The sequence below is a fragment of the Anabrus simplex genome, chromosome 2, assembly GCF_040414725.1.
Source record: "Anabrus simplex isolate iqAnaSimp1 chromosome 2, ASM4041472v1, whole genome shotgun sequence".
NCBI classification, from domain to species: domain Eukaryota; kingdom Metazoa; phylum Arthropoda; class Insecta; order Orthoptera; family Tettigoniidae; genus Anabrus; species Anabrus simplex.
In genome coordinates, this window is record NC_090266.1 from 271183724 (window position 1) to 271211038 (window position 27315).

Here is a 27315-nt window from a genome sequence, read left to right on the forward strand (position 1 = left end):
CAAACACCTGATCCTTGGCGAGCCAACGTTCAGGGAGTGGCCACCATTATTGTGTCGTATATCCATCTTTCTTAAATTCTTGATCTTTCATTCAGTTAGAGCAGAGCGGCGGTGGCGGGTGGGGGGGAGGGGTTGCTTATTTTGCTCACCAAAGGAGTTGGCCATGCGGTTAGGGGTTCGGAGCTGTAAGTTTGCACTCCGGAGATAGTGAGTTTGAACTCCATTGTCGGCAGCCCTGAAAATGGTGTCAACTTGTGAAGCATTCTAGTAAAAACTAATTACTACTGTATCACAATGATTAAGTTGTGATTTTCAAAATTAAACCTTGGATACTGTGGACCAGTAACACATCACTTAGCCTGTGGACTGTCAGTTTTCCATCGCTGATGTAGGTCATTGGCCCATATATGTTTTGTGATATTCATTTTTTAAATAAGTGAGATTATGCTACTTGTTTTTATGTAGGCATATCCATTAATATACAACAATTTATTAATCTACAGGACAGCTATTGATGGTGGACTGTATCAGGACGATGAGAGGCTATGGCGCCTATTTCGAGAAATGGTGGAAGGTTTGGTGCACATTCATCAGCAGGGTATGATTCACAGAGACCTCAAGCCTGTCAATATATTTCTTGACTCTAATGATCATGTTAAAATAGGAGATTTCGGCTTAGCTACTACAAATATTCTATCCAGGTAATATTTCTTATTATAAACTTGGTTTCAAAATTTATAAATTGGAATTTGTAATTATGCTAATTCATCCCATTTGTATCTTCTGTTGATATTAACATGTCCTCTTCCAGTCCAGTTGAACATTCCGGTTTACCTTCTCTGAGGATTCAGGATTGATTACTACCCAACAAAACAATAACTTTTCGGTATCTCTTAAGATTATAGTGGTTGAATGGACATATAATAGTAGTAATATTACTAATAGTAATTTAGTTTTTGCAGTATATATTTTGTAAATAAGTGTATTATTATTATTATTATTATTATTATTATTATTATTATTATTATTATTATTATTATTATTATTATTGTTATTATTATTATTATTATTATTATTATTATTATTATTATTATTATTATTATTATTATTATTATTGTTATTGTTATTGTTGTTGTTGTTACTGTTGTTGTTGTTGTTGTTGTTGTTACTGTTACTATTATTATTATTATTATTATTATTATTATTATTATTATTATTATTATTATTATTATTATTATTATTATTCGCTGGGGCCATCAAGGACCACGTTAAGTCTTCTTGCATTTGACACTGAACTTGGCCTTCTTTAGAGCCCAAATTTCCCTCATTCTTTGTGAGTGGGCCTGCTTACGCCCCTCTGTCCAAGGGTCACCGTGTCTTCTTTTCGGTTGTTTGTCTCGGTTTAGCCCGTTCGTCAGTATTTTGTTGCGGAAGTGATCTCTTCAGCTGAGATAGGTAGCATTTGCAGGCCTTCATTGGTATTTCTAAAGCAGGGATTTGTGGTTTTGGGGTTAGAATAAAAAAAAGTGAAAGATTTCTTTAGTTAACTTTCTTCCGTCCATTCTTTTCAGATGACTGTAAAATCGCGCCCATCTTTTTCAGTTTGTGTTGATAATTTTCTCTATTTTGCTGTAGACTTCCTCGTTGGATCTTTTGATAGATTCCATTTCTGTACTTTGGTCCCAAGATTCCTCTCACAATTTTGCGCTCTTTTTACTCCAGTTCTTCAAGGAGTCCTCTGTTGGCATTTAGAGACAGGGTTTCGGCTGCAAATAGAGCTACTGGCTTCAGAACTGTTTCGTAGTGACGTATCTGGGTGTTTTGGGAAAGGCATTTTTTGTTGTAGATTGTGCAGGATGTTTGGTAGGCTATTTCCAGTTTGCGTACTCGCTCCTGAAGTGCTTCTTTGTCCAGTCCATTTTTTGTGATGATCTCACCCAGGTATTTGAATTTGTCTACTCGGGTGATGTCCCTGTAGTTTGTATGGAGATTTGGTGGGGCCTCTTTGATGTTAGTCATTACTTCTGTTTTCTCTAACGATATCTGCAGACCAGTTTGTTTGGCAGTTTCCTTTAACATTTCAACTTGAGTTCTAGCGATTTCTACGTTGTTTGAGAGAACAGCAATATCATCAGCAAATGCAAAGCAGTCTGTTGTTGATCCCCTTGGATTTGGTTCATATTCTTAGTGGACTGTACTTGATTTCTTGTAATCTCACTGCCAGGTTCTGATGATCTTTTCAAGAACGCAGTTGAAAAGTATCGGGGATAGTCCATTATCTTGTCAGACTCCTGTTTTGATGTCAAAGGAATGTGAGAGACATCCGTGGAATTTCACCTTGGATTTTGTATCGGTCAGGGTGGCTCTAATTAATGCCAACAGTTTCAAATCAACTCCAAATTCATTTAAGATATTTAGCAGGACTTCCCTGTCAATGGAGTCGTACGCTTTCTTGAAGTCCACACAGACAGACACATACTGTTTGGACCTTAGTGTACAATATGATGATCGTTTTGAGATTTTGGATCTGTTCGGCTATTGAGCGACTTTTTCTGAACCCTCCTTGGTATTCACCTATGTGACGTTTGACGTGTGCTTCCAAACGCTCCAGGATGGCAAGTGATAGAATTTTGTAAGTCATGGGTAGCAAAGATATTCCTCTGTAGCTGTTGATGTTCTTCATGCTGCATTTTTTGTGTAATGGATGGATCAAAGCTATTTTCCAATCTTCGGGTAGGGTCTCCTTGCTCCAAATTTCTTCTATTTGCTTTTGCAAGATATCCTCGGAGGCATATTTCCATAGTTCTGCTACTACTGAGTCTTCCTCTGGCGCTTTGCTATTTTTGAGATGGGCAATGTGGCTCTTGATTTCATCTCTGTCGGGTGGTCTGGAATCTGGGTACCTGAGTAAGGGTTCCTTGGTCTAATGGGGCTTTGCGGTTTAGAGCAGTTATATAAATTCTTGAAATAGTCTGCCAGAATGCTACAATTTTCTTCATTTGACGTCGCCAGTGTGCCATCCTTTCGCTCAAAACATTGAGATGGTGGTTTATAGCCAGTGAGTTTGCGTTTGAAGGCTCTGTAGTACACTCTGCTTTCATTCTTCCTAAAATTTTGTTCTATCTTTTCAATGAGAGATTTTTCGTATTTACGTTTCTCAGTTCTGAACTCCCTAGCTGCTTGGGCACGTTAGGTTTTGTAGGTTTCCCAATAATTTTCTGATTTCGTAGAGTAGTACTGTTTCCACACATTGAGTCTTTCTTTGAGGACTGATTCGCAGGTACCATTCCACCAGGCATGCTTTTTGCTTCTCTTGATATCTGCAACGTCTTTGGTGGCCTCAACAAGGGGACTTTTGGTGTTGTTAAAGTCACAGTCATTTGTTCTAGCCTTCTCCTGGAACTCCTCGACCCTTTGCTGAAGTGTATCGTTGTCGAAGCGTGTGATCTGTTTTGTTGTCCTCCTTGTATTTACAGGAATTGGTTTAAATTTGATCAGAGACTTATAATGATCTGATTCCACATCGATGCCTTTCTTTACTTTGACATTCATAATGTTGGGGCTGTTTCTCCTGGAGATTGCAACATGATCTATTTGGAACTCTCCGAGAGTTTGGACGGGAGAACGCCAGGTCATTTGCTTCCTGGGTAGATGGCGAAAGTGGGTCGACATTTCCTGCAGGTTGTGATTTTCGCAAATGGACGCCAGGCTTTTGCCGTTGGAATTGGTTTTTTGTGAGCAGGGTAATTTTCTATAACTTTCTTGTACTTCTGTTCACGACCTAGTTGGGTATTGAAGTCACCCAAAAGAAGCTTGACATGGTGTTTGGGAATTTTGTTTAATTTTTCATCCAGTAGGTCCCAGAAATTATGAACTTCGTCTGGATCAGACTTGTTCGCATCATTTGTAGGAGCATGTGCGTTAACTAGGGCGTAGGTTTTGTTCGTGCATTTAATTGTTAGTATAGACAGTCTGTCATTCACAGGTTCAAAATTTGCAACCGATTTAAGGATCTTGGTTCTAACAGCAAACGCAGTTCCAAGCATCACAGCTCCATTGAGGATTCCTCTTTGCGCTTTGCTCTTGAAAATTCAGTAGTCTTCGGATTCAAAAATCTCTTCATCTGGGTACCTTGTTTCTTGTAGAGCCATTATGGATGTCTGATTTTCGTGAAGAGATTTGGTGAGGGTTTTCAGCTTACCAGTTTGTGTAAGTGAATTTATGTTGAAAGTTGCTAGCGAGTATCCTGGAAATGTAAAGAACCAAGGTGATGAATTTGCGGGAGAGATAAGCAGGGATGTCTTCCCAAAGTACCTGGTACGCAAGAGTATTTGAATGTAGTTTACACCTGTCGTCTAGTCGTAACTAAGATAATTGTTTATGGTAGGGAGAAACTTGAGCGTCATACCGTAAATCCATAGCATATCTAAGACAAGCATTTTAAGTGCGTTGTAGTTTCAAGCTTAATTCATTTGTTATATCCATAAATATGACATCACAGTAGTCAAAAATGGGAAATAATAATGACTGAACAAGTTGAATTTTTAGAGATCGAGGGAATATATTTCTGAACCGTTTTAAAGGGTGCAAGCCGCAATAAACCTTTTTACAGATATTCTTTACTTGCGCCGATACTACTAGAATTTTGTAAAATACATACATACATACATACATTATCATTATAGACTGTTATGCCTTTCAGCGTTCAGTCTGCAAGCCTCTGAGAATTTACTAAACGTCGCCACAATCCTCGATTTGCAACTAGTGTTGTGGCCTCATTTAGTTCTATATCTCTTATCTTTAAATCGTTAGAAACAGAGTCTAACCATCATTGTCTTGGTCTCCCTCTACTTCTCTTACCCTCCATAACAGAGTCCATTATTCTCCTAGGTAACCTATCCTCCTCCATTCGCCTCACATGACCCCACCACCGAAGCCAGTTTATGCGTACAGCTTCATCCATCGAGTTCATTCCTAAATTAGCCTTTATCTCCTCATTCCGAATACCCTCCTGCCATTGTTCCCACCTGTTTGTACCAGCAATCATTCTTGCTACTTTCATGTCTGTTACTTCTAACATATGAATAAGATATCCTGAGTCCACCCAGCTTTCGCTCCCGTAAAGCAAAGTTGGTCTGAAAACAGACTGATGTAAAGATAGTTTCGTCTGGGAGCTGACTTCCTTCTTACAGAATACTGCTGATCGCAACTGCGAGCTCACTGCATTAGCTTTACTACACATTGATTCAATCTCACTATATTACCATCCTGGGAAAACACACAACCTAAATACTTGAAATTATCGACCTGTTCTAGCTTTGTATCACCAATCTGACATTCAATTCTGTTGAATTTCTTACCTACTGACATCAATTTAGTCTTCGAGAGGCTAATTTTCATACCATACTCATTGCACCTATTTTCAAGTTCCAAGATGTTAGACTGCAGACTTTCGGCACATTCTGCCATTAAGACCAAGTCGTCAGCATAGGCCAAACTGCTTACTACATTTCCACCTAACTGAATCCCTCCCTGCCATTTTATACCTTTCAGCATATGATCCATGTAAACTACAAACAGCAAAGGTGAAAGATTACAGCCTTGTCTAACTCCTGTAAGTACCCTGAACCAAGAACTCATTCTACCATCAATTCTCACTGAAGCCCAATTGTCAACATAAATACCTTTGATTGATTTTAATAATCTACCTTTAATTCCATAGTCCCCCAGTATAGTGAACATCTTTTCCCTCGGGACCCTGTCATATGCTTTCACTAGATCCTGCTTCATGAATTTACCGAGCTCAGAACACTTTATTTTGTAAAATAAGTAAAAATATAGCAATAAAGACTAAAATGTTAACAGAAAGGGAAATGAGAGGAACAATTTGGTGGTTGATGGGAGTACACGAGAATAAAGCCATAAGAAATAAAGAGGACGAAAATCTAAGCATTTTATTCAGCAAATATCTGGTACTGGAACATGTTTTAAAAGGATGTAAAGGAACCAAAAATTCAGGCACTCTCTGCCCCACATACGAATGTCCTTTCAATCTGTGCCATTCATCTTCCACATTTCCTACTTCAGTAACTGGAATTTGTTGTTTACCTCTCCATAATACATTGTTTAAATATTGTTTCTACAAGTTATATTTTTGGTCTCATAGTGACCTTGAACAAGAATCTATATACATTCCCGACAGACAAGGTGGTTTGCGCTGAACTTTACAACTTGCTAAGCTATTCAATAGAGGATGGAAGAAATCAGGAAGAACAGCAAAATTATATATTATTTTCATAGGAATATCAGAGGAGAGATCTATAGAAGGTGTAAAATGAGAAAATACATGTAGTTTAATAATTAGTAAGGATATACGCGAAGGCGTATCGTTTTCTCTATAACTTAAAGTATAGGAGATGACTCTGAATGCTATGGTTGTAAAATTTTAAAAATACAGGTAATATTTATGGGATATGTATTAGTGAATGATGTATTAAATTATTTCTTGTAACATGTTGTTTTTGGAATATCTTAGGTGTTTTGCAATTCTAACAAAATGATTACAGTAAACAAAATTCTCTCTCTCTGGTTGATGGTCATCCATAATTGGGACAGAAGAGTATTCTATTCTATTCTATTCATTCATTCATTCATTCATTCATTCATTCATTCATTCATTCATTCATTCATAAGTAATAGATATGAAGAACTGGCACAAAAAATTAAAAAGAATGTTGTGGAAATCAAATACAGTGAAGGACATTACTCCTTATGAGATACCTGCCATTCCTATGTGTCACCAGAACTCAACTTGATGATAATAAGAAAATGTTTCAATGATGAGAGAGCTTGAGTGGGTGGCTTGAAATGTTTTTGTCTGAGTGCTAATCAGTATTTTATTAATATTTTCATATGAGGTTTGGGAACCCTGAAATGGACACATTCAGTATGTGCACAGTTATAGCTGAAGAACAAATATGCCCCAGTTCTGGTTATAAAACACAGAACATCACTCAACAAAAAAAGCAAAGCAAAGTCATCTCCGTACAGGCCATGAAGGCCCTTGGAGGGGTGGAAGGTAAAGGCTTCCACTATTCGTAACCTCGGCACGTGATGGGGTAGAGTGGTTAGCTCTACGCCCAGCCGCCTTTGCCCCCAAGAATTAACCTGGTACTCATTTTTGGTGTAGGCTGAGTGAACCTCAGGGCCATGTGTACCTCCAGAAGTGGAAATTTTGTTTCTTAAATTTTACGACTTACTGACGGGGATTAGAACCCAGTCCTTCCGGGCAAACCAAGCACGCCTTTACAGCCTCGGCCAGGCAGCCCCTCACATCACACAACATCAGGACAAATTAATGTTTCTAAATATCAGTACTGAAGCAAATGAAATTAACATATGCTTTGATTGCAAGTAAAATTAGCTACTCCTTAAATTTCCCATTTGTAAAATATTTTATAGCAACTCTGCATTGCTCTACAGCTTTATTGTTCATTAACTACAACTATTACACAACAACAAGAGCCTAATTAATAATGTTATTTGCTTTACGTGCCACTACAGGTAACTGCTTTTACAGTTTATGGAGAAAGAACCTAATTGTAGCTCACTACGTGAGTTCTCGTGGCTGTAATTAAATTGCATCTGCTCTCAACACCCACATTATAGAATGTGAGAAAATGTTACAAAATAAGAAAATGGATAAAAATGGATATTGTCCTTTATTTTTATTCCTGGCACTTGCAGAAGACAAATTCAATGGTAATGGATACACTGCAGAGCATTACCGAGAAGTCCACTATTTTCAGTAAGAAATTACACTATTTTCCCACCTGAGGTCACAATTTACTTCCCATGATCGTATACTAAGAAATACCAAGAAGGAATATCGATTTACACAATTTGGAAGATTCTTAACCTCAGCTGAAAATGATGCTAAACTTTAAGAGGAAAACTATTTAGAAGAATTGGGATAGATGAAAAGAATACTTTTTGATAATTGTAGTGTATGTAGATGTGGAGATGGACCTTGTCATCCTTAATTATTTTCTTTCGGCGTCTCCCTCTGCCCACACTGATCTGTCGTTGTGCTTGTCATATTGTATGTTTCTTTCGAGGTTCCTGTCTTTCTGTGGGTTAATTTTCACTTGTTTGTTCCTTTCCAGTACTAATATTGACTCATTGGGTTCCTTTTCTTCTTTTATGTTTGTCCTGTGTTCCTAGTCTTTTAATAAAGCTGTGGTTGACACCCTGATTTTCAACACTTCAAGCTAAATAAGTCAAACTGAAGGCATAATTGCTGAGTGATTTTGTCACTGACCTTTCTTTTTTTTTTAAACCAAGGCAGCCTCTGTTTGAATCCTGATTAATGCACATGGGATTTTTGAAATCCCCAAGTTACATCACTGAGGTTCATATTCCACATGCCGGGCTGAGTGGCTCAGATGGTTAAGACGCTGGCTTTCTAACCCCAACTTGGCAGGTTCGATCCTGGCTCAGTCCGGTGGTATTTGAAGGTGCTCAAATACGACAGCCCCATGTCGGTAGATTTACTGGCACGTAAAAGAACTCCTGCGGGACTAAATTCCGGCACCTCGGCGTCTCCGAAGACCTTAAAAGGTAGTTAGTGGGACGTAAAGCAAATAACATTATTATTATTATTATTATTATTATTATTATTATTATTATTATTATTATTATTATTATTATTATTATTATTATTATTATTCATATTCCACATAAAACTGGAGGTCTGGTGGCTATGATTAGAATACTAACAGTCTTGTAAAAATACATGCTTGGATTTTTTGCAACACAAGCACCCAGTATTCTGATTCATGTTAGATAGACTCGACACACCACTCTTCAGAGAGGATTAGTAAGTACATGGCTGTTTTTAATGGTAACAACAGCACACTCTTTGACAGTATCTTATATGAAATACAGAACAAAATTCACAACTCACCCAAAAGCCAGAACTAACTGACATATGTTACTGTAACATACACAATTCTTGCCCAGTAATTCTAGAAATTACGGTACAAGATGGCATTCAGAACAAGAGATCCTTAACAGAATTCAATCCAGTACACAGATATGCATAACTTACCAGTATCTGACGCTTACAAACTCAGATGTAGTGAATGTCTCAAATTCTGCTTTGGACAAACTGCATGAAATTACAAAATGAGGTACATGAAACTCATCAGAACACACAAATATAACACAAGCACTGGAACACATTGAGGGTAGTGAAATTCAGCCAGAAGTCATAATATTGACTTTCATCCTCTTTTCTCAAGATTACTCACTTTTCATTTTTTATTTTTCAAATTATCTGCTCACTGAGCAAAACCTATAAATAAATATTCAATCAAAATCCATCTGCTTTGTTTACATTGGCACTTGAAATTGATGGGGATATCCTGCTATTCATTTTCTATTGAAGAGTATAGTGCAACGTGAGTGACTTACTGTTTAAAATTGTTTAAAGGTAATTCTTATTTTACAGACCTGGTACAGTTTCATCTAAAGACCCAACAACAGCAGTCTCCGAAGGTAAACCATCTGATGCTCAATCATTTTCTCATGACTTAGGAGATGGATCTTTAACTGGCCAGGTGGGCACAGCATTGTATGTCGCACCAGAACTAAGCAATGCTGCAAATAAAGCCATCTATAATCAGGTATTTGTAATTCATCTCAATTTTTCAGCTTGTACCATATTCTTATTATCTAATGTATCTATTTTCAATTACTAACATTTGATTGTTTTATTATTTTTCTGTTTCTTTTCACTTCAGAAAGTTGATATCTATAGCCTGGGAATTATATTCTTTGAGATGTGCTACCATCCGCTGCAAACTGGTATGGAGAGAGTAAAAGTATTACTCAGTGTACGCAGCAAAGATATTATTTTGCCTCAAGATTTTTCTGATGAATTACCACAGAAAGTATACATAATAAAGTGGTTACTTAGTCATGATCCTAGTCAACGCCCAACTTCACTTGAGTTGTTGCAGTCTGATTATGTTCCTCCACCACAGCTGGAAGAAGCTGAGCTGCAAGAAATGGTGAAGCATACTTTGTCAAATCCTCAGAGCAAGGCTTACAAATATTTGGTTGCTTCTTGCTTCAATCAGGTGAGTTTCTAAGTGATAGATATTTATGATTCAAATTGTTACAGAATTGATATTGGTATACATTTTTTTTTAAATGGCTTTACGTCATGCCAACGCTGATAGGTCTTACGGCGACGGTTGGTGTACATTTAAAATTTAGGTATTTTGTTGAAATGATGGGAGTATTTTTATTTAATGGTAGTATGCTTGAGGAAGTGGAAAGGTTGGTAAATAAACTCCATTGTCATAAAGCAGGGGGAATAGATGGAATTAGACCTGAAATGGTGAAATATGGTGGGAAGGCAGGGATAAAATGGCTTCATAGAATAGTGAGATTAGCATGGAATATTATTAGTAAGGTACCTTCTGATTGGACAAAAGCAGTAATTGCACTTATCTATAAGCTGGGGAACAGGAAGGATTACAACAACTATGAAGGTATTAACATTTAAGCTCTTCAGGCTTTTTCAATAGTTTTTGAGTAATTATGATTAATTTTAATTATTTATGGTTCATGGTGTGGGTTACTGTAGTCACGTCCTAGTGAGTGAACCATGGGCAACGGCTGAGTGGCCTAGTAAGTGGTCCTGAGAGTAGGGATACGAGTTGCTATGGAATGGGAGTGGACATCTTGGACATAATCTGAGTCATGGCCCTCCTTGTGCTCATGCGGCTAGGACTATACAATTCACCGGTGGTCCATAACCCATTAGAGGAGAGATCCTCACTTGGACTATGTGCAAGTAGGGTAGCATCCTGCTTCATGAATTTACCGAGCTCAGAACATTTTAAGCAAGCCTCGGACCTATGGGAGTAACGGAGTCCCGCTCCCATTTGACAGGCGAGGGACTCCTTGGAAACAACTTGGCAAACGAAATGGAATTAGATGGGGAGCTATCAGTATTAATGGGGCTTATGGAAGAAAGAAAGTAGAACTGGCTGAGTCAGCAAAGAGGATGCATCTGGATGTGCTAGGAGTAAGTGATATTTGGGTAAGGGGAGATAACGAGGAAGAGATAGGAGATTATAAAGTGTACTTGACGGGTGTTGGAAAGGGAAGGGCAGAGTCTAGGGTAGGGCTCTTTATCAGGAATACCATTGCAAGCAACATAGTTTCCGTTAGGCACGTAAATGAGCGAATTTGTCAGTTTGAGGAATTAGGACTAAAATTGTCTCCTTGTATTCACCATGTGAGAGTGCAGATGAGGATGAAGTTGACAAGTTTTATGAAGCATTGAGTGACATCGTGGTCAGGGTCAACAGCAAGGATAAAATAGTACTAATGGGAGATTTCAATGCGAGAGTTGGAATAGAACTGAAGGATACAAAAGGGTGATTGGTAAATGTGGGGAAGATATGGAAGCTAATGGGAATGGGAAGCGTTTGCTTCGACTTCTGTGCTAGTATGGGTTTAGCAGTTACGAATACATTCTTCAAGTATAAGGCTATTCACCGCTACACATGGGAGGCTAGAGGTACCAGATCCATAATAGACTATATCTTAACCGACTTCAAATTCAGGAAATTTGTTAGGAATGTACGAGTTTTCCGGAGATTTTTCGATTATACAGACCACTATCTGATCTGTAGTGAACTAAGTATCTCTAGGCCAAGGGTAGAGAAAGTGAAATCTGTCTGAAAACGAATAAGGGTAGAAAATCTCCTGGACGAGGAAATTAGACAGAAGTACATGGATATGATTAGTGAGAAATTTCGAACAGTGGACAGTAAGCAGGTTAAGGTTATAGAAAGTGAATGGGTGGCATACAGGGAAGCTGTAGTGGAAACAGCAAGGGAATGCCTAGGAACAACTGTGTGTAAAGATGGGAAAAGGCGAACATCTTGGTGGAATGATGAAGTGAGAGCAGCTTGTAAACGTAAAAAGAAGGCCTATCAGAAATGGTTCCAAACAAGGATCGATGCAGGCAGGGATTTGTACGTAGATGAAAGAAACAGAGTGAAACAAATAGTTGTTGAATCCAAAAAGGAACTATTCTGGACAGTAACAAAGGATCTTAGGAAGGGAGGGAAAAAGGAAATGAACAGTGTTTTGAGTAATTCAGGTGAACTCATAATAGATCCCAGGGAATCACTGGAGAGGTGGAAGGAAATGTAAAAGGAAATCACCCTGGTGGTGTTGCGAACAGCCAAGCTCTTGGGGAGGACGAAAATGATGTTGGTGAAATTACTCTGGAGGAAGTGGAAAGGATGGTAAATAAACTCCATTGTCATAAGACAGCAGGAATAGATGAAATTAGACCTGAAATGGTGAAGTATAGTGGGAAGGCAGGGATGAAATGGCTTCATAGAGTAGTAAAATTAGCATGGAGTGTTGGTAAGGTGCCTTCAGATTGGACAAAAACAGTAAATGCACCTATCTATAAGCAAGAGAACAGGAAGGACTGTAACACCTATCGAGGTATCTCATTGATTTGTATACCAGGCAAAGTATTCTCTGGCATCTTGGAAGGGAGGGTGCGATCAGTCGTTGAGAGAAAGTTGGATGAAAATCAGTGTGGTTTCAGACCACAGAGAGGCTGTCAGGATCAGATTTTCAGTATGCGCCAGGTAATTGAAAAATTCTACGAGAGGAATAGGCAGTTGTGTTTATGTTTTGTAGATCTAGAGAAAGCATTTGACAGGGTACTGGGGGAAAAGATGTTCGCTATACTGGGGGACTATGGAATTAAAGGTAGATTATTAAAATCAATCAAAGGCATTTATGTTGACAATTGGGCTTCAGTGAGAATTGATGGTAGAATGAGTTCTTGGTGCTGGGTACTTACAGGGGTTAGACAAGGCTGTAATCTTTCACCTTTGCTGTTCGTAGTATACATGAATCATATGCTGAAAGGTATAAAATGGCAGGGAGGGATTCAGTTAGGTGGAAATGTAGTAAGCAGTTTGGCCTATGCTGACGGCTTGGTCTTAACCCTGGAACCGGCAAGCGGTTTACCTTCAAGCGGCAAGCATTTAGGCGAGTTTTGCAAGCAACTTTTCAAAAATTCATACAAATTTTGTTTTTCAATTTATTTCCATGTATAACATGTCATTTTATTCAAAAAAAGACGAAGATTACTATAGTAGGAAATTAAACTTACTAATTTAGTATCCTGAAGCAGTATGGGCGAAGTATTCAACACATGCTAAGTATTCCAAAATAATTCGAAATTTCTGGGCCACGTGTACGTAAAAAATTAATATTATATGAAGATGTTACTATATACAAAATATGCACAATTTTATGCTGATTACAAATATGTAGAAAGGTTTCACTACATTGAAGTACTGTAAAGTAAAATAGAACTGATATAACGCAAGCACATCGCACCAAAACGTGAGTCTACTTAGTCAGATTCATCCTCGCTACCTTCGGGGTGGCTCCTCTTTCTTCCTGATTTCATAGGCCTCCAAAAATGTTTTAATTTGTGGTAGTACTGTATATGAACACCACAATTACATCCTGGGTTATTAGGGTTCAGACACATATTTATAACTAGAGATTTGTTTTTTGTTTTTTTATATTTGATACTGTAACGTCAACCCATCTTTGCAGACGAGAATACGGACCCATATATCCGGAATTCGTTTTATTTCGAATAATTTCCTGTGCGTATTTATTAATTTCAGTCCCTAAATGATTCACGATAGCATTGGAGTAAAATAAATAGAAATATGCCAGAGGAGGACAGTTTCTCGGAGGGCAATTTTTTACACCTGCGTTTCGAACCTTGAACTTCTCTTCCACTTTTATTTTTGGCTCTGGAGGATAAACGCTTGTCCTCTTCGGTTCTGTTTGGTCAACTGCATTACTGTCATTATCATTATTATCATCAGTGGCTGGTTCATCGTGTTCCACATCATCGTCAATATCAGTGTCAAAATCACTTAGCCTAGACTCATATAACTCACCACTACCTGACGAATTATTGTCAAAATCATCGTCAATTCCTCCTAAAAATACGTCACTATCACCTTCGCCGTCCAAATCAAACAAACATTTACGAATTTCACTACTTCCTGACAATTCAGTAATTTTGCGCCACCAAAGGAAATGCACATCGGACAACCACAGCAAGCACAACAGAATGACCGTCTGCAAATCGTTCTCGTTTTTCTACGTGTATACTGCACACACTGTCGCACTAAACTACTTCAGAATTGTGCTGTGTTATAGAGTAGAGTTTCCTCTTTAACATGATGCAAGATATTTCATAAAGATGTTGAATGTCAAGGCGCTATCTTGAAATTAGTCAGAGCTGGCGTAATGCATCTCGATAGCGACTCTGCCGGTTGAGTAACAGGGAAATGAGTCGCGATCGCGACGACTGCCGGTTCCAGGGTTAATGGCAGATTGTGCCGAAAGTCTGCAGTCTAATATCTTGGAACTTGAAAATAGGTGTAATGAGTATGGTATGAAAATTAGCCTCTCGAAGACTAAATTGATATCAGTAGGTAAGAAATTCAACAGAATTGAATGTCGGATTGGTGATACAAAGCTAGAATGGGTCGATAATTTTAAGTACCGTATTTAGGTTGTGTTTTCTCCCATGATGGTAGTATAGTAAGTGAGATTGAATCAAGGTGTCGTAAAGCTAATGCAGTGAGCTCGCAGTTGCGATCAACAGTATTCTGTAAGAAGGAAGTCAGCTCCCAGACAAAACTATCTTTACATCGGTCTGTTTTCAGACCAACTTTGCTTTATGGGAACGAAAGCTGGGTGGACTTAGGATATCTTATTCATATGTTAGAAGTAACAGACATGAAAGTAGCAAGAATGATTGCTGGTACAAACATGTGGGAACAATGGCAGGAGGTTACTCAGAATGAGGAGATAAATGCCAATTTAGGAGTGAACTTGATGGATGGAGCTGTACGCATAAACCGGCTTCGGTGGTGGGGTCATATAAGGCGAATGAAGGAGGATAGGCTACCTAGGAGAATAATGGACTCTGTTATGGAGGGTAAGAGAAGTAGAGGTAGACCAAGACGACGATGGTTAGACTCAGTTTGTAACGATTTAAAGATAAGAGGTATAGAACTAAATGAGGCCACAACACTAGTTGCAAATCGATGTTTGTGGCGACGTTTAGTAAATTCACAGAGGCTTGCAGACTGAACGCTGAAAGGCATAACACTCTGTAATGATAATGTATGTATGTATGTATGTATGTATGTATGTATGTATGTATGTATGTATGTTTCTTCATAAAAAGGCCAAAGGCAGTCATTTATACAAGTGGAGGCACATGTTTCCCCTAGTGCAATGTCACTGCATTGTCCTACATAAGAGGCTTGCAATGGTGTCTCAACGGCGCACTAGTCCCCAGCAGTTTGGAAAGGTGTAACAATCAAACTGATGAGCCCACTGCTACACTGGGGTGAAACACTAGTAATTTCATGATTGAAAAAGCCTAAAGAGCTTAATTGTTGAAACATTTGCAATCAATGAAATTAAATTATGGTTTCTTTCTGGAACTTTATTTTTGAAAACTATCAAGGTATTTCATTGATCAGTATACTAGACAGGGTGTTCACTGGGAATTTTGAAGGGAGGGTGCAATTAGTGGTTGAGAGTAAGTTGGATGAAAACCAGTGTGGTTTCAGGCCAGAGATCGGCTGTAAGGATCAGATTTTTCAGTATGCACCAGGTAATTGAAAAATGCTCCAAGAGGAGCATAGATCTAGAGAAGGCATATGACAGAGTATCAAGGCAAAAGATGTTTGTCATACTGGAGGACTGTGAGATTAAGGGTAGATTATTAAAATCAATCAAAGCCATTTACAAGTAGTCACAAAAAATTTTGGTCAAAGTTATTTAACTGAAAGTCAAACTCTTATTTTTCTGAAAATAACATTATACATTAAAGTAACAAGAAGTACAACTGGGCGAGTGGGCTATGCGGTTAGAGGCGCACAGCTGTTAGTTCGCATCCAGGAGATAATGGGTTCGAACCTTAATGTCGGCAGCCCTGAAGATGGTTTTCCATGGTTTCTCATTTTCACACCAGGCAAATGCTGGGGCTGTACTTTAATTAAGGCCACGATCACTTCCTTCCCATTCCTAGGCCTTTCCTGTCCCATCGTCGCCATAAGACCTATCTGTGTCGGTGCGGGGTGAAGCAAAAAAAAACAAACAGTAAATACAAATAATTGCAAATGTTGCAATTTCAAAGTCACTGAAATATTCTGTCAGCAAACAAGCATATTCCCTCACAATGGTTGAATTTTATACCTCATAGGATATCTTTCATATCTGATTACTTCTAGTAGGTGTGGTTTCATATTGGAAATTATGTTCCTCGTATAGGCTGGCTCAGTCTTAACCCATTCTTGCAGCAGTCTTCTCATAGGATGATCTTTAGAGGTAATGGGAGAATTTCTGATTCATTTATTCATTTTGTTCCATAAATTCTCTATTGGGTTAAGATCTGGACACTGTGGGGGCATATGTATGAGTTTTGGGCAATTATACAACAACCATTCCCTGACAATATATGCTTTGTGCTTTGGATCGTTGTCTTGATAGAAATTAAATGTATTTCTGATCCCTAATTTCTCTGCGCAGTGGTGCAGGTTTTCTCTTAGAATCTGTAGGTACTGGAGTTTGTCCATATTATGTTCAATGAACACCAAATTTTCCACTCCTGGTGATATACAACCCCATACCATCACATTACCACCTTTTTGTTTTACTGTAAGGTGAAAATTTCTTTTGTCCAGTTCTGTATTGGTCTTGCACCACACATGAACTCTGCCTTCTGTATCAAACACATGAAATGGGCTCTCATCAACAAAAATGACATCATCCCACCATTCTTTATCTTTTTCACAGTATTTTTTAGTGAACTGCAAACTCTTGGCTAGGTTTTATTTACATATGGTTTTTCTGCCTGCGATTCCTTCTGTACATTCCTACCAGCTGACAGACGCAGTTTGGTCACCACTTTTGGAGCACTAATTTTAGGATCAATAATTACCTTCCTCATAAGCATTTTCTTTTCTTGCTCACTCAGCTTCTGTGGACGTCCTGTTTGTGACAAAGATTCAATTCTGTCTTCTGCTCTGTATTGTTGGATAATGTCTCCATGCGTGCTTCATTATATATTCTCCCTAGCAGCAATATCTCTATGTGTAAGACCTGTAGCATGGTGAAAGATCACAAGTTTTCGCTGTTCAAATGTTGTGTTGGTTCCTCTGTATCCCATTTGACTTTTCCGTACACCACGACAACATAGCAGCATAGGTTTGTCACTGGTAGTAGTAGGATGCGATCCTTCCCTTTTTATACCCATTTTCGCAGATTGACTGAATATTTAAGTAGCTCAAGGATATCATGCTTTGAAATCAAACTGTACATACGATCTATATGTTTGCTGCAAAAATCTAAAATAAAAATTGCTTAAAATCAATTTGTAATTTTAAATATCTCTGCATTATAATGTAAAGTCTTCTGTGTTTGAATATTTATTTGAGTACCTGTATGTGGAAATGTGGACAGTTGGGCTGCAGTGAGAATTGATGGTAGAATGAGTCCTTGGTTCAAGGTTAGAGGTTAGACAAGGCTGTAATCATTCACCTTTGTTGTTGATAGTTTACATGCATCATCTACTGAAAGGTATTAAGTGGCAGAGAGGAATTCAGTTAGGTGAAAATGTAATAAGCGGTTTGGACTATGCTGACGAATTGGTCTTAATGGCAGATTGTGCCGAAAGCCTGCAATCTAATATCTTGGAACTCGATAATAGGTGCCATGAGTATGATATGAAAATTAGCCTTTCCAAGACTAAATTTATGTAATTAGGTAAGAAAGCCAACAGATTTGAATGTCAGAGTGGTGATACAAAGGTGGAACAGGTAGATAATTTTAAGTATTTAGGATGTGTATTCTCCCGGGATGGTAGTATAGTAAGTGAGATTGAATTACTTACCTACTTATCCAGCACTACAGCCCTGTGTGAGCCTTGGCCTCTTCTACAATATTCCTCCATCTGATTTGATCCTGAGCCGCTGGTCTCCATAGACGGATGTTCAATGCCCTCAGGTCAGCTTCCACTTCATCACTCCATCTATTGCGGGGCCTTCTTTGTCGCCTTCTTTTATCTATTACATGTGATAAAATTCTTTTTTGGGTCCGTATTGAAAGTATTTGTATTAAATAACACTTGTATGTTTTATTATTCATCCACCTATTCAATACAATAAATCTTAAAAATTAGGACATTGTCCTTATAAAAATTGTTGACATGAAATTAATATATTAGATGGTACATGTTTCGCCTATCAATAGTAGGCATCATCAGCCATACTTTTCAACTTAAGAATAGATCAGGTACCTGATTGGAAATAATTTATGAATGCTGTTAAAAACTATGTCGTGTAAAATGTATTAGAGAACTTTAAACAACTATTACAATATCAAATATAGTATGCTATTACTTGACAATATTTGTGATAATATTGGAGTCTAAAAACATGACAGTTTTTTGAGGATTATGACATATTAAAAGATATTACAATAAAGATAAAAATCAGAAAACACATTCCATTTAGTTATCAGATGGCGTGTTGTTAAAAACTTATGGAATGTTGAGGAATGGTAATAGTCGTTAATTCTTGAAGTTAAAAATATTGATTTTCATTTATATCCTTATATATTTTTTAACAATATTTTTCATATGGCCTGGTTCTTTTTGAGATAATATTAGTTGGAAATGTTGGTGCCGTAGGCTATATTGAAGTCTGTTTAGATGTCATTTAGACCATCTTCTTTGATGTGGTAAGAGTTTGTAATAAGAGTTTGCTGCTAGGCGTGTTGAGGTGAGCGTATTAGTCAAAAGGGAACGTTGTTGTAATTCAGTGGTTAGTGAAGTATATGATGAATTCTGTAATTAAAGAATTAATTTGTAAATTTAATGATTGACCATAATTGGAATTAAGGGGCTGAATAGTGGAAGTTGAATGAAGAGTGTTGACACTTACTCCTTCGACCACTGAGATATTAGCTTATGTTGAGTGTTTTAGAGCAACTGGCAGTCGACGAGCTCTTACTACGCGTGTTGTATTTGTGAAGTCTTGGTGGAGGGGGTTGAGCTTGAGAAGGCGTGGCTGATGGCCCATTCGCTGTGCGTGAAGAGGAGTTGTCAGCAGCGGTACGAGGGGAGGGGGTGGTGTGTGTGTTGGATTGGTGGGCGTGTTTACTGATTTGGTGCTAAATATTTTATAAAACTTACTGTTCAGAAGGAATGGTTTTTGTAATAGAATTGGAATCTGTTCATAAAGAGGACTTTTGTTATCTATTACGTCATTTAAGTTCTTGTCTTTTTTAAACTGTTGATCTGAGAAGATGTATAAGTTTTCGTATTCCGTCATGAGTTTACCTTTTTCAGTTCTTTTTAAGATTTGTAAATCCTGATCTATTGTAGTAAATTTGTGACCTGTTTCTTTCATGTGGTTACTCATCGCAGAGAACTTATTATGCTTTTGGGCGTTATAATGTTCTGCATATCTAGTTGGGAAACAGCGGCCAGTTTGACCAACATAAGAAAAATTACATACTGAGCATTTGAGTCTATATATGCCCGAGCTTGAATATTTATTATTGGTTGAATTGACTGAATTATGATTAAAAAATAAATTTTGATTTGTATTCTGCATTGTGTAAGCGATTTTTACCTCATGTTTTCTTAAAGGATTGGTGATTTGATGAATTTTTGGGTTGCCAAATGTGAATTTTGCAAATTTTGGTTTGTTGGGTTTTATTGGAGAAAGGTGTTTGTGGTTAATTTTAGTCTGACTTTATTAATGATTTTGTTGATCATATCTGGATTGAACCCGTTGAATCTGGCTATTTCTTTTATGAAATCTAATTCATTTTTTAGATTATTCGGTGAAAGAGGGGTTTTTAATGCTCTGTATACTAAACTGTAATAAGTGGCTTGTTTATGGGAATTTGGGTGCAAAGATTCGTTTTTTGTAGTTATTGGAGTAAATGAAGGTTTGCGGTAAATTTGGAAATAAAATTTGTCCATAACTCGCGTGATTTTGGTGTCTAGAAAATTGATTGAATTGTTGTTTTCATTTTCCTTTGTGAACTTTATATTATTGTCTAAATTATTTAGAATTGTTAAGTTGTTTATCAATAATTGCTAATGTGTCGTCAACATAACGGAGCCATAAACTGAGTCCGTTAATGTTTTTTACTATTTTGTTGTGTTCTAGATTGTCCATGTAGATGTCCGCTAAATTGCTGGAGATAGGGTCTCCCATAGCTAAGCCTTCTTGCTTATATATTTTGTTGTTGAAAGTAAAGTAATTATTGTGTAAAACAAAACTTAGTAACTTTATGAATTCGTCTATTTCAGTTTTGCTTAATGCGCTGTGTTTGGAGAGGTAGTTTTTTATTATGGTGATAGTTTCGTTGACGGGTATATTTGACTACATATTCATGATATCAAAGGAACATAAAACGTGATTTAGTTGTAAATTGAATTTGTTTAAAGTTTTACAAAGTTTGATACAATTTTTGATGGGATTTGCATTGTAAAATTTAAAATGTTTTTTTTTTAAGAACTTATGGAGGAACTGAGAAGTTTTATAAGTGGTACTGTTTCTGCTGTTGATTATAGGTCTGATGGGAATATCTTTTTTGTGTATTTTAGGTAATGATCTTGCTGTAGGTAATTTTGGATTCATAGTGATCATTTTTTGATAGTCTTGTTCATTTAGTAGGAATGTTGAATTTTTAAGGAGTGTTTTTAGATTGCGTTGTGTTTTTCTTTATTGATTAATGTGTAGGTTTAATCGGAGAAAAACTCTAATATATTAATTTCATTTCAACAATTTTTATAAGGACAATGTCCTAATTTTTAAGATTGTATTGTATTGAATAGGTGGATGAATAATAAAACATACAAGTGTTATTAAATATAATTCTTGTATCTATTCAGAATTTAACTACTTTTCTTGCCATTTGGTCTTCCTCCATCCTTTCCATATGTCCAAGCCATCGCAGTCTCTGTGCCGTAATAAATCTAACTATATTTCAGCATTCGTCCTTATCCTTCAACCATTCTGGTCTTGAGTTGGGCCATATATTTGTCTAAAAATCGTTCTTAAAATATTCTTAATTTGTTTGCATCATCAGTTAAATGATTCCAGGCTTCTGAGCCATATTTACCGGGCGAGTTGGCCGTGCGCATAGAGGCGTACAGCTGTGAGCTTGCATCCTGGAGATAGTAGGTTCGAATCCCACTATCGGCATCCCTGAAAATGGTTTTCCGTGGTTTCCCATTTTCACACCAGGCAAATGCTGGGGCTGTACCTTAATTAAGGCCACGGCCGCTTCCTTCCAACTCCTAGGCCTTTCCCATCCCATCATCGCCATAAGACCTATCTGTGTCGGTGCGACGTAAAGCCCCTAGCAAAAAAAAAAAAAAAAAAAAAAAAAAAAAAAAAAAAAAATAGCCATATTTCACTACAGGTCTAATCAGGGTCTTATATGTTTCACGTTTTGTAGGTCTGGATATTAAACAAGACTTAAATAATATCAGATAAATAATATCAGATTCACGTAATAGGCCCTGTTTCCAGCTATTATTCTATGATATATCTCCCCACTTATTTTACTGTTATTCATCAATATGGTTCCCAAATACTGAAAAGTCCTTCAATTCTCAGAATTGTGCCCATTTATTGTCAAATTATCTTGACTTCTACCCTCTATAACAGTCATATGCATATACTGATGTATTCACAAAGATGCACACATGCAATGCTGTTAGTTGTGTACACTATTTTATTTACAAACTATATACATATGTTATACACATATCGATAAACCACCATTTTGAACAGCTGCCTACTACAAAGAATCAGAAGAAGACTGCAACAGATGCATGTCGACTACCAACCAAACAAAACCATACTTTACTTCAAACACTCGGTTAACACGACTTCCACACAGGTCTCATTAAAATAACTCTCACTCCCAAGACTGCTTGTTTATATACGTTGCCTGGCCAGGCTACTAGAAGAATATGACATAACATGTTTTCTCATAAATTCGAGAGTCTCCAGTAGCCTACTTACAATGTAAGGAGCTTTCTACATACTTCTGGTCGCACACAGCATTGTTCTGGACTTATTGCAGTGTGTTGCATAATGTTACATTGAATTATACGTCACATATAGAGGTAATAATAAATTATATACTATTAATTATGTGTTCTTACATTAAATAAACTCATATTAATATATACACACACAGCAGATGTTTCATGACATAACGTCACAAATAATACGATAATGACTATACCAAATACGGTTCGTACACAACTACATAAGTAATAATACTAATATTAAATGGATGTAAACACTTCATAGCCATACCTCACAAATAATAATAATAATAATAATAATAATAATAATAATAATAATAATAATAATAATAATAATAATAATAATAATAATAATACACAATATTTGCATTATTTGTAGATCCTCCGTGGCTCAGGCGGCAGTGCATCGGTCTCTCACCTCTGGGTTCCGTGGTTCAAATCCCGGTCACTCCAAGTGAGATTTGTGCTGGACACAGCAGAGGCAGGTCAGGTTTTTCTCCGGATACTCCGGTTTTCCCTGTCGTCTTTCATTCCAGCAACACTCTCCAATATCATTTCATTTCATTTGTCAGTCATTAATCATTGCCCCAGAGGAGTGCGACAGGCTTCGGCAGCCGGCACAATTCCTATCCTCGCCACTAGATGGGTGCTTCATTCACTCCATTCCTGATCCGATCAAATGACTGGAAACAGGCTGTGGATTTTCATTCATTTTCATTCATTTGCGTTATTTACCCATGTGTTAAAGAATATGGTTTCCAAGTTATATTAGTCCATTACACCTGTGTCATTACTTGGATTTACTACCATTTACCTGCAATCCCATCCATTTTCCTGCTTCCTCCATTTCAAGGAACATTTCCTTCAGATATCTATCATTCCTGGCCATTAACACTACATCATCTGCATACACACAAATCTGTTTAGATTTAAATACAGTATTTCCGGTATCCATAATTTCTTTAAGGGTCTTGCCAGATTAAACAAGGTGGCTGAGAGTGCATCACCTTGTCTGACTCCTCTATTTAGAACAAAAGTGAGATTGAATTGAGGTGCTGGAAAGCTACTGCAGTGAGCTCGCAGTTGTGATCAACATTATTCTGTAAGAAGGAAGTCAGCGTCTGGACAAAACTATCTTCACATTGGTCTGTTTTCAGACCAACTTGGCTTTACGGGTGTGAAAGCTTGGTGGACTCAGCATATTTATTCATAAGTTAGAAATGAGGGACATGAAAGTAGCGAAAATGATTGCTGGTAGCAACAAGTGGGAACAATGCCAGGAGGGTACTTGGAATTAGGAGGTAAAGGATAAGTTAGGAATGAACTTGAATGAAGCGGTATGCTTAAACCGGCTTCGGTGGTGGCTTCATGTGAGGCGAATTGAGGAGGCTAGGTTATCTAGAAGATTAGTGGGCTCTGTTAAGGGGGTTAAGAGAAGTAGAGGGAGACGAATATGACAATGATTAGACTCTGTTTCTAACGATTGAAAGATGTAGCACCTGAGGAGTGCGTACACCACATAATAATAATAAAAATAATAATATGAATTAGAATAAGAAAAACATGAATTAGACCATGAGCGTGAACACATAATAATAATAATAATAATAATAATAATAATAATAATAATAATAATAATAATAATAATAATAAGATAAATAGGGAAATAGTAAAATCTCAAAGTAGCAGCAGTTTCATATCTAAGCTTGGAAATATGATGGTTGACTTATAAACAAAACTTATAGGTCTAATAAACAACAACTAAGGAAGGATTGTGGAACGTGTTGGAGCCCTATTGATGTCCATGGAAAGGTATGCTGTTGTGGAAAAGAAAAGGTTCACAAGAATCACCCTCTAGCTCAACTATATTAAAATTAACAAAAGATACAGATCCACTAAACCAAAATAAAAACATAATCAGGATACTTGAGTAAATTTGTAAAATACAAGGTTTAACATAGTAAGGTAATACTGAATTACAATATATTGTCAATAACAAAATGCAAGTGACTGTCTGCCGAAAACACAATCATTCAGAAAGTGAAATTAGTGATGACGGGAATCTAGGGGAAACTCCGACACATTGAATTTAAAACACTGAAAGTTACATTAAACAAGAAAATACTGAAACACCAGAAAGAATTAAATAAGATCAAACGCAATACAAAAAACATAGAAATAGCACTTACCAAGAAAGACTGGGTTTCCCCGAGGGAAGCCCTCGAGCGCGAGTGCTCACGAGGACGGTCGGATGGAAAAGATGCCGACAACACGCATCACGCACGCGAAGCTGGCAGAAGGCCGGAAGTGGGCAAATCATAATTAACCAATAGAACACCGAATTTCTCTAGATTCCCGTTTTTCGCCAATTGGAAAGTTCTTTATTCTGACCAATCCAATTGCATGACCATATATGGTCATTTTATAAACTGCTGATGCAAGAGGAATTGCATCACATAATCTCTCCACGTGCTGTACCGACTGATCCAAAAGTTACGTACCACACGCGTTTCGCCAAAGCACAATAGTACAATTTTCTTCCAATTACATTGAAAATCTGCAATCTTTAAATGTTTTTTCTTGAGGCTTCTTGAAATCAATTTAACTGATACACAACACTAATACAACACAACTAAATGAAATTTAAATACAAGGTCACTTAATAGCTCTTGCAATGTTCATTTACAGTTTCAAATTCTATTCTTGAAGTTTCCCTAAATTGCATAAAAGAAATATTACAAAACATTTTCTTCTAGTTACATTGAAATAATTCCTGCAGAGTCCAGAGTCCATATTTCTTTATTTTCCACAATACTATATTTTTTTAAAGACAAAAATGAAATTCTGCTGTCCTTTCTTGATGACACACAGGTCACAAAAGATAAGAGGTATAGAACTAAACGAGGCCACATAACTATCTACAGATAGAGGATTGTGTCAGCTGTTAGTAAAATCACAGAGGCTTGCAGACTGAATGCTGAAAGGCATAATAGCCTATAATGAAGATATACTGTATGTATGATATGTTTAGAATATGTGATTGGCCTCTTTAATATTTCTTACCTGTCCTTATAATTGTTGTATACCATCTCATTTTGTTCCTTGAGATTTTTAAGGGACAAGCCATACGATTTTCAGCTCTGTTTCATGAATGTCAAATAAATACTTTTTTGTCTAATGTTTTCATGTCTCAGAACAATTGGGCATTATAATCTTTTGGATTTATGCTGTGTGAAAGAGTCCAATTACACTAGACAACATGATTATGCAGTAAAATAGAAAATATGTAATTCTTATGGAAATCTCTGCCCTGATTCTGAAAATGATGCTATTTTTTTCCTATCACATGTAGTTTTGATGCAATTCGGTGTTTTACTATCTGCATGAATTTGTAAGATGTAATGTTGAGAGATGTTCTCGTGCAACGTTTTTTAGAATACAATTATGTGATTTGATTTGTTATTGTTTGCATTTTATTATAGGTTGATTGCTATCTAAATGTTCATTTTGTAGTTGGGGGTTTCCTGGTAAATTCATAAGAAACTCCCCCAGATATGCAATAGACCGCGAGGTATGTAGGATTGAAGACAGGACAGTTGAGCGTTTGTCTTTCATTTAGACCACTTGAATAAACAGACGTGTTGAACGCCCCAGCCCTTATGCAATGTTTATGATGGACTGATAAAGCAGTTTCCTTTCAAAGATAACAGTGTTGCTTGAGACGGGCTCCAAGATGTACTGGTACATGTTTAGTGCGTCTTTTAAAGTTCACATTCATTTAATTGTAGGCCTATCATGTGCGCGAGATTTAATGTAATTTAATTTCAAATTGATCAGTAATAAGTGAAGTTCTAGTGTTTTAACACCATCATGGCTAGTGTTTCAGGGGCGCACAGGAGACGGTGTAAACAAAGTCCTCAAAAGTTTTGTTACGTTTGTGGAGTTTATGTGTTCAATTCCAAGGTTCATCAAATAGAATTGTTTGTAAAGAAACTTTATTTTTTTCTTACTTCAAATTGAAAGTTGGGGATCAAGACAAATCTTTCACACCTCATATTGCACGCAGTACCTGTGTCGAGGGACTACGTTACTGGTATGAGGGCAAACGAAACTCAGTGCCGTTTGCTATACCCATGCAACGGCGAGAGCAAAAGAACCATCATGACGACTGCTATTTTTGTATGACCCATGTTTTCAGTTACAATAAGAAAAGTAAAAACGAAATTAAATATCCAAATCTCAAATCAGCTCTTCGACCAGTTCCTCATGGACCTGACTTACTTGTACCTACTCCACCTACTCACTTGAATGAGGAAAGTAGCAGTTCATTGCAATCTGACGATGAAGAAATAGATTTCGAGCCACATCATATGACACACCTTCAGACAAATTCACGCAATCCAAATTGAATGATCTGATAAGGGACTACTCAGAGCTAACCAAAGAAAAAAGTGAATTACTTGGTACAAGATTGCGTGAAAAGAATATGTTGGCACATGGTGTTACATTTTCCTGGTACCAAAATCGTGACAAAGAATTCCGAAAGTATTATATTCAAGAAGAAGAACTTGTATTTTGTACGGATGTTTCAAATCTTCTACGTCAATTGGGAGAGAAAGAGTATGATCCTAGTAACTGGCGTGTTTTTATTGACTCTTCCAAAAGAAGTTTAAAGGCTGTTTTGCTTCATAATATAAATGTTCTGGCATCTGTACCACTTGCACACTCCACAAAAATGTCTGAAACATACGAGACCTTAAAGTTGGTGCTTGAAAAAATTAAATATCACGAGCATGGTTGGCAAATTTGCGGTGATTTCAAGATCATTAGATTGTTGCTGTGACAACAAAAAGGCTATACAAAATTTCCCTGTTTCCTATGCGGATGGGATAGCAGGGCACGGGATAAACATTGGGATACAGTGAATTGGCCAGAAACAAAACAACTACAACCAGGATCCAAAAATGTCTTGAATGTAAGTCTTATTGACCGTGAAAAAATTCTACTTCTACTCTTGCACATCAAATTAGGATTGATGAAACAGTATGTCAAGACATTAGATAAAACTAGCCTAT

The 27315-nt window shown here is 37.1% G+C and overlaps 1 protein-coding gene across 1 annotated transcript in view; it reads left to right on the forward strand.

The window, feature by feature from the left end:
* The window catches only part of Gcn2 (eukaryotic translation initiation factor 2 alpha kinase Gcn2), a 731408-nt gene that overhangs the window by 427107 nt on the left and 276986 nt on the right, over positions 1–27315 (forward strand). Inside the window, exons 16-18 of the mRNA XM_067140578.2 lie at positions 504–701; positions 9512–9686; positions 9804–10142. Of these exons, the coding sequence (XP_066996679.1) occupies positions 504–701; positions 9512–9686; positions 9804–10142 (712 nt within the window). The remainder of the gene's footprint in view (positions 1–503; positions 702–9511; positions 9687–9803; positions 10143–27315) is intronic.